Genomic DNA, 8,952 nt, shown 5'->3' on the forward strand with positions numbered 1-8,952 from the left:
CTCTCTCTCCAAAAAAAAAAAAAAAACACTTTTCCGAGCCGTCGTCTTTTGTTGTGAAACTCAGGCGCGGTTCGAGCCCTCAGACGGGCGTCCTGCTGCGCCGCGTTCCGGGCGAACCAAAGCGAGGGGAGGATGGGAGGAGAAACCGCTGGATGGGGTTCAGATCCCCCCCTCACCACCACCACCCCAAAAAGAAGATCATATTTACCGGACAAATATGCAAACATCTCAGGATTGAACACACATGCACATCTGGCATTGCTTTGGCAGCATGTGCCTTTAGATGTTCATAATTGAACATTAATAACGCAGTTATAATAATGATGTATGACTGGAAACCAGATGTGAAGCAGTGCTGAGCCTCTTTTGTTTCCCCACTCAACTGGCACATTAAAAGGAGAGACTTTCAGATGCTGAAATCGGCTGAAATAGCTGGTTAGTAAACAGAAGCTCGTGACAAATTGATTTATTTGAGTTTTTTGGGGGGGGAGTAAAACCACCGAGAGGCATTATTCTGCTGCCTGCCTTGGCTGACCTGCCGGCTGAGCCTCCTTCAATCCTGACAACTAAAATCCTGAAAATAACAAGGCAGCCCTTTTTTGAGCAGGGAGGGTAACCGCCCGGCGTCTTTTCCGAGTCAAAAACACTGACAGAGGCAACAAAAAGACAGCAACAAACGACGAAAAAAGAAAGTATCCCAACTTGAAGGGATGCATACGGCAGGAGTTTTAAATCAAGATAATCGTTTGTGAGAAATGAAAGAGCTGCAGTCGTCCTGGTTTCACGGGTCAGAGCTACCGCCACACCGAAGTTTGGCTCATTATCTGTAAAACTGACTGAGCTGTAGCCTTTTTTTGTGTCGGGCAAACGTCGATTAGCTGTGGCCGCCATCTTCAGTTGGATCAACACCACAAGTCTGTCACTTCCTGAGATATTTTGCAAACAGACAAACAATAAGTGCTGAAACAATAAGATTTGAGTAGCACCTGGAGGACATTTTGTAAACGATTCGCAGCTGCCAGATTTTAGCGCAGCATTTGCAAACTTGGCTTCATTTTTATGTTTTCTAAGGTTAGTTAGCCATGGCGGACATCTTGAATTGGCTTGCAGATGTACGCCTGGTGATTATTTCACGGGGTGTTGCGCTGACGGACAAAGACGACTCCAAGTAGTTAAGGGCGAAATTTTAAACAGAGATCTTGTGTGACCTGTTTGAGCTCTAAATATGTGCTGGGGATCAGCCTCAGCTGCTACCAAGTTGAATTTTAGGTTATTATCTGTAAAATGAACTGAAGTATGATCATTTCTGTGTGTGTGTGTGTGTGTGTGTTTGTTTTTTTTTAATTAATTTGTCTGTGGCAAGCATCTTGAGTCAGGTTGATTAATCAGTTGTTTCTTGTGATAACGCCAAGATTTCCTGAAAATTGTAATCTTGCAATCAGACAAACAAACAAACCAACACTACCGAAAACACAACCACCTTCGTAAAGGGAACAATCCACTGTATTTACTTTATTTTACTCAAATGAAAAATAATAAAGTCCACCCATCACTGCTGCTACTTCAGTAAAAACCTGCTTGAATGGCACTCAGGCCACATTTCATCAGTTTCATATTTAACGTAAAGAAAGCCTTGACTCTGGTTGTCTACGTCCATAAAATAAACAATAAAGTTTTAAACCCCGAACGCCTCTGTCAGGTTCAGGCTCTCCTTGTTTCTGAGCTGCAGATGTGTGCACACAGCTTTACTTATTTAGTGTCTGTTTACACTAAAAGTAATCTTTTTTTTATTATTTCGATGGGAGAATCTGCTCTGTTTCCATTCATGACTGAAGTGTCCTTAAGCAAAACCTGCTGCTCCTTCTTGTATTCGTCTGTGAATTTAACAAACATTTGGCTTCAGTGCAGAGGTCAAATTCAGGCGCGTGAAAAAATAAACACATTTATGTTTTTTAGTTTTAATTCATTTGAGCATGCAGTTAGGCAACAGTGCTATCATCATTTTTTAAATTATTGTTTTAGATTCAAATTTTAGACCTTTCAGTCAATTTGAACCATTTTACCCAAACATTTCTTTTCTGTACAAATGTTCAAACTGTGGTTTGTCTAATAAGAGTTCATGTCTTCAAGTCTTAAAATATGTTTGTTTTATAAAATTAACTATCTTTAATAGTTTATCTTTATCGCCACAGCTAATCCACATTAGCCAACACAATTATGGTTATAATTCAGCTGATTTTACAAACATTGAGCTGAATTTTGATGCGGCAGGAGATGAGAGTCAATCACAACACGTACTCTGAGTGTGAGATCTCACAATGTCGCATGAGATTACAGATTATTTTCAAGCTTTGACTGAAACGACAACTCCTTGTTTCTTAAAATAAAGCTTTTATTTGAGAAAATGAAATGTGGAGAAGAGAGGGAGCACAAATGTTTTCCTATGATCTGCTTTTTTTCTTTTCTTTCTGAACCTGGAAAGTACTGAAACTTCACAGTGTTAAATTCCTGATAAACGCAGCTTTTATGGTTAGGAAAAGTTGCAGCCTTTAGGTTCCGGAGGACACACACACGTTCACACAACCTCCCATTCCTGCCCGCTTCCCGACCGGCGCACCTTTCCCCGCAGGTGTTCCTCCTGGCCCAGGTCCATGCGAACCCCTATCAGTTTCACGCTTCACCTGCTAACAAGTATTTTAATGGACGCGGGATGAGTGACGCGGCCTAATCCCCGACAGGGTTACTCGGCCAGCTGCACGGCAGCCGAGCCCGTCGCTGAAGGAAACGGGGCCTTTGAACACCCCGGAGCGAGCCCGGACTCCATTGTGCCCAGGAATGCTACGTTGCTTACATTACGGCCTAAACTGTTGCCGCGATGAAAAGGGAAGCGTGAGTGTCTGTGTAATAGAAAGCGGCGTGCGCAGCCATGTTCGCCTTTGATGTGAAAGTGTTCAACATGTGTTGTGCGCCGACGTGAAAGCCACAGAACTCACCTGTTAGTAATAAGGCCGAGCTTGGGTCCAGAAATGGCATTTCTCTCTGCATTCCACAGATTCTGCTCCACCAGGGGGGCTGGTGTGCACAGTCTCACACAAACCAGTCCCCCCACCACCACCACCTAGCAAACCCATGCAACCACACACACACACACACACAGTGATCAGTCAGGCTCGACGGATACGGGAGATTCACCCCCGATGTGTAGATCAACATCACTTTTAAACTCTTGCAACCTAGAGCTTGTCTTGTCGACACGTAACGCCTCCGACATTTAGACAGGAACAGAGGTGGACGAAGCTGGACGAGTTGTTTTCTTGAAAACGTCAGTTGGAGTCGGCTTTGTTCTTCTACCAACTGCGTGTCTTTACTTCATCATTCAGTACGACTGTTCATACTCCCACTCTCTGTACAGTCTGCAGATGCTGAACCTGGCTCTCATTCCAAAACAGCAGGAGTCGAGAGTCTCCCAGCTCATTAACACGCAGAATTACCTTCCACCCCCCACCTAAAAAAAAAAAACCCACACACATTTCTTTCTTCTCAAACATTCTTACAGGAATAAAAAAAAAACCACACAGAGAGAAAAAGAGCTTCATTAAATACATTTATTGTTTTCTGATATACACTCTAGGCATTGTTGGGTGATAGTGCCAGGAAAGAGACAAGCAGCAAAAAAAAGAAACACAAACAAAGATGAGAAACTCATCGTCGCCTTCATTCCGTCGTTATTGATCCTGAAAAGGTAAAGAGAAAACACTCAGAATGATATATCGGTGTGTGTGTGTGTGAACCCCCCCCCAAAAAAAAGCGACATGCTTTCCCCACGGCGTACTCACCTTCACCACGCGGCCATGAATCAGATACGGAGACCTGAAGTCATGCTGGCAGTTGCTGTATCCCATTCCCAACCCCAGGCCCGACCCGAACGACAGAGGCCACATTCGCCCTGGTGGAGGAGAAACAATCGTCAATGCTTGTTTTTTTAAAAGCAGCGATTACCCAAAAAAAAAGAAGAACTGTTTTACTTTATTATACTTACGTTTGAAGAGAAGGACGGAGAACATGATGCCAACGCCGAGGCCTGTTACTGCGAAGAAAGAGAGGAAGGAAAAATAAAGAGCGGTTCACAAACACAGCAATAAACAAGCAAAAGCAGACAAAGTTAGGATGTATGGAAACGAGTCTGCAAGGGTCGTAATGAAAACTGGAGTCACTGTAGTTACTCTACAAATCTGAAACATACGAGGTACACGTTGAGACGTTGGGACTGCGTTCAGTTTGAGAAAGCCGCCACTCGAACCTGGGACTGACTTCAGACCCGACTTAAAACGTGTTCCAGTTTCTCTGACCTATGAACCATTCAGGCTTTAAAAGGCCCCTAAACTCAAGATGAACCATTTTGTGTCGACACAAAAGAGAAGATTTTATCAAAGAACCAGTTTTAAATTGGATCTTTAGACACCATCTATGAAAAAAAATACTTAAAAATAACAGTTTTATACATAAAATAGAATTTTAGCACCATTGAGGTAATTTTAAAGAGCTGAATTGTCATACAAAAAATGATCAAATGGTCTGCTGGATTTCTCCCTTATTTCCTAAAGTCATTACTTTCAGATACTGTTCATCTGCTGTGTATATATTTATTCTTTAACCGACCCTTTTTCTTTTGTTGTAGATGCACACTGTGTAATATGCTGTCATGGTCAGATATAAGGACTGCACTGAAAGAGTAAAAATTGCAGCTGAAGTCTGAAGAAAACCTTAGTTGTAAGAAACCACTTTGAGAAAATTCATGTAAATCTGGCCTCTTTGGAGCAAAATATGAAGACGTTATTGGTGGTTTAAAACACGGCACCGTAAATCTCTTGTAATAAGATTAAAAAGGGCCGTGTGTCTATTTTGTGGCACCTCTTACAGTAAACGTCAGGTCAAATGGAGCCGTAAATGTTCGCTCAGTCTAATTGTTACGATGACAGCAGGGGGGGGCGAAACACGAGATGTGATCACGTCCAATCGAACAGATCGTCCGTCAGCGGCACGGGGCCGGTTAGTAGTCCTGAGGCGAGACAGAAATATCACGAAGAATGTGTTTATGCTCTTAGCTTCACCTCGCTGCAGGCCACACCACACCCAACAGCAGGCCAGCCAGCAGAGAAACCACATAAAACCAGCCGTTTGGGCCCCTCCGGCTCCTAATTAGATTCAGAGAACTATGCAGCATGACCAATGTGCCTTACCCCGAACCCTCAACTGTTCCTTATTACACAACTTACACATGTCAAACAAGGCCACAAAAACCTCAGCTCATCTTTATTATCAGCACATATTGACGATGGATCATAAAACCCTGCCTCCATTTCAAGCAGTGACTCAGATAAGTTTAAGATTTTCCATCTGTTTCACCCCGAGTCTTTCTTTGCTCCGTGGCCAGAGCGTTTTCTGAAGCCTCGGATTTTCCACTGACAGCAACACAATGAGAGCTCTGGCAAAAATCTGAGGGCAGATCAATATCTCACTTTGGCTTTCTCTCTTTTGTCTGAACGTCTCCCAGGGGGAATAGATTATAACAAAAACATTTGCACTTGAGTAAACTGAAATGCATAACCCACCCCGCAGACGTAAAACGACTGGTACGTTTTATTTTTCCTCCAGATGAAGTCCAGAGCTGCTTAATTGCACTGCTATTCACTGTTTGGATTATTTTTCAGCAAATGGCATCAATAAGAGTCATTTTCAATCACTGTGACTGAAAACTGAGCAACTTTAACCCTCAGCCCTGACTGTTCGACTCGTTTCAGTCAGGCAAACATTAAAAAGGGCAATAATGTTCCTGCCTGTGTGGGTCGGGTTGTTTTTCTGTAGTGTTGGCGAAATATCTCACGAACCACTGGACGGATTTTAATGAAACTTTCAGGAAGTAACCACTGGATGTACTTCTACAACTGATTAACTTTTGGAGTCAACCGCATTCAAGATGGCCGCCACAGCTAGCCAACACAAACAACTCAGCTAAGTTTACAGATATTTACCTAAATTTGGTGTGGCAGGAGCTGACAGTCATCATCAACACACACTTCATCACATGTAACACATCTAGCACATCATCGTTTACAAGGTTTGACCAAAACGGCCACAACTCTGTCCCTTCTCGTCCTGAACTGACGTGAAAGTCGGAAAGCGACATTCATTCCTTCGAGGATCGCTAGACCCTTAAATATGAGACGTTTGGTAAGGCCACATTTAAAGAACTTATTGAAAGAATAAAGTCACTTTCACTGTGTACATAACAGAGATTTTATTAGCAAATGTGCAGAAATGTGAAAAAAAGGGATTTGTCTCTTAATAATTAAGTTTAGTAAAAACTATAAATTGATTAACATCTTTATTGGCAAAATACAATGTCTCTTTTAGCTGTCAGAATGCTTTTTTATGCCTTTATCCTAGAAAAAACACTAGATAAAACAATACATACAGTAAAGTGTGCAAAAACGTGCAACTTGACGAGGAAGAAGCTTGCTTAAACGTGAACGTCACACAGGAGAAGACTTCATAAAAGATAAGGATGCACAGGTAAAATAAAAAGTGACTAAATATTCTAATTAGTAAAAATAGCTCTGAATGTTTCAGGAGAACAGTTCAATATTCGTTCAGCAAGTCCAATCATCCCTTTTACCCATCAGACAAACGGCTATATTCTGAACTGCAGAGACAGTCTGGTTTTTACAGGGGGTCTTGACTTAAAAGCGGCCTGAAAATCACAGCTCTAAATATTACTTTATCATAAATACATCTACATCACCTGTTAGGTTAAAAAAAATCTGTCACAACTGATTACAAAGGCTCTCCTTTTGTGGGATCTGTTCTGACAAAAACAGTAACTCAGACATGATTTGTGAATATTTTTCCGTGAATTTTCACATCGAGCACAAATCCGATGGGATTCAGACTGTTCCTGTTGCCAGCCCTGACAGCAGGAATATCTGCTGTAAAGACAATAAGTGCAAACTTGAGGACCAAAATGTGCATATTTTGGACCGAGAAGACAGATGGTTCGAGAGGGGGGTAAAAGAAGCCATCTATGTCAAAAAGGAGAAACCAACATTAAACAGAGGAGGAGGTCTCAGATTTCAGCTTTCAAAAACATATAATGGAGCTTTAGGCTTGATCCCCAGTCAGTTTCACTCCAATCAACACCTGCACTCATGTGACAAGAGTGGCCCATCAGTGAGTCAGACAAACAAGGATTCTAACGAGCCTCCATTGTTAGGAGAGTGAGAACAATTTGCAAGCAATCCAGCTTACATCACATCTCAGCTTTAAAAGCTCAACTCCACACTCTCTATTTCTGAATTGAGAAAGCTCCTCGGATGAGAAGCGAAACGTCTTCAGCTACAGAATAGAAGTCCAGTTGTTTTTGTTTTTTAACTTTTTTTTTTTAAATTTACCATGGCCTGGATGACTGAGAATCTACACCAGCACAATAAGTGCAAGTTTCATCTAGTTACAACTGTTTACAACAGAAAGCCAGAAAGGTGGATTGGTGAAAAGTGCAGTTTGACCGGACATCAGGAAGTGGTCAGACACGTGGTCTTTGTAGCGCATAGTAAAGACATGTCACTAAATTTTAGGTCAGATCTACTTTCTTAGCTTATCCAATCGCCTTCCTCTTCTACTTTCATTCAAAATCACAAAGAGCAGCTGTTAAAATATCCCACTGTGGTATGACACACCTGATGTTAGGAATTATTTTGCCAATTTCTTTGCATAAACCGGTTATGCAATTATATTTACGTTTAGACTACAAGTATAAGCTCCTATGAGACACACTTAATATTAATAATAATATTGTTGGCTTGATTATCAGGAAACAGATACATGTTTGCACATAAAGAGAAAAGGGAATAAACAAACAAGAAGGCAGAATTAGTGAAGTGACCCCTTCACTTTTATAGCTCTTCAGCTTTTAGAAGCCGGACAAACTGAATGTCTATAGGCACACCAATACACTTCATATTTCCATCTTATTATATAATATATATTATTTATGCCAAGGATAAATGGGATGTGTTAATCAAACAGAAATATCCTTTACATGCTCTCTACCAGCTCCGTTTAGCTTCATGGCCTGTTTTCTACCACACAGCCTTCCGTGTCGACTTTTCTGATCAGAAAATTCCTGAAATAAACAAATGTGTGGTTTTATTAATTCAGCAGACAGATAGTTTGACCTCGAAGTGCTCCAGCATGGTGGCGGTCAGAGTATTTACCCGCTAAAACAAAGCTTTAACACAGCTTTAGCCCTTAAACACCACCTTATTTAGCTGCCGCAATGAGCAGCTGAATGCTGTAATATAGTAACAAAAAACATATATTTAAGCAAAGATATTAACCTGTTTTTACGGCTGTATCAGCGAGGCAGCGGTCCCATTTCCGTCCATAGTTGTCAGCCATGTTTTCTCTGACGAAGTCTCGCGAGAGTTAAACGAAGTCACGCGAATTCTCGTCATCTGCTTCATTCACTGTTGACAGATACCTTGGCTCCACTTTTCTTTGTTTCCATTGAATTAACTTTGTGAAAACATTAATTATGCTGTTTTAACTAAACTATTCAGCAACTCACACTTCATTTTAATAAATCAGCAGTTGTTTCTATGATATTATAAAGTGATCTGCTCTGCTTTATTACATTTTTATCAGTTTTCCCATCACATTTTTTTAATGTGCAGTTGTTATTCTGCCTGCACTGTTGTCTTTTTGGTTGATTGTTTTGATCTGATAAAAGAAAATGCATGGTTTCATAAACTTGGGCTGTTCCACTAAAGTCAGGAAATGTTGTTCTAAATATTTATATTTAAAAAGAAAAACATCTGTTACTGATCAACTCTCTCTCTCTCTCTTTCTGTTTTATCTTTTTATTTTTTTACACAACTTGAACATTTTTTTATAACA

The 8,952-nt window shown here is 41.0% G+C and overlaps 1 protein-coding gene across 1 annotated transcript; it reads right to left on the bottom strand.

Moving 5' to 3' along the window:
- Positions 1-3,590: 3,590 nt before the first annotated feature.
- Positions 3,591-8,525, bottom strand: LOC108235765 (mitochondrial contact site and cristae organizing system subunit 10). Its single transcript, XM_017415989.3, has 4 exons — positions 8,394-8,525; positions 4,040-4,087; positions 3,837-3,946; positions 3,591-3,734 (listed from the first exon to the last, which is right to left on the bottom strand). Exons 1-4 carry the CDS (start codon positions 8,452-8,454, stop codon positions 3,726-3,728), a joined length of 228 nt encoding a protein of 75 aa, XP_017271478.1. The 5' UTR covers positions 8,455-8,525; the 3' UTR covers positions 3,591-3,725.
- Positions 8,526-8,952: the final 427 nt, after the last annotated feature.

This window comes from Kryptolebias marmoratus, linkage group LG4 (assembly GCF_001649575.2).
Source record: "Kryptolebias marmoratus isolate JLee-2015 linkage group LG4, ASM164957v2, whole genome shotgun sequence".
Lineage (NCBI taxonomy): Eukaryota > Metazoa > Chordata > Actinopteri > Cyprinodontiformes > Rivulidae > Kryptolebias > Kryptolebias marmoratus.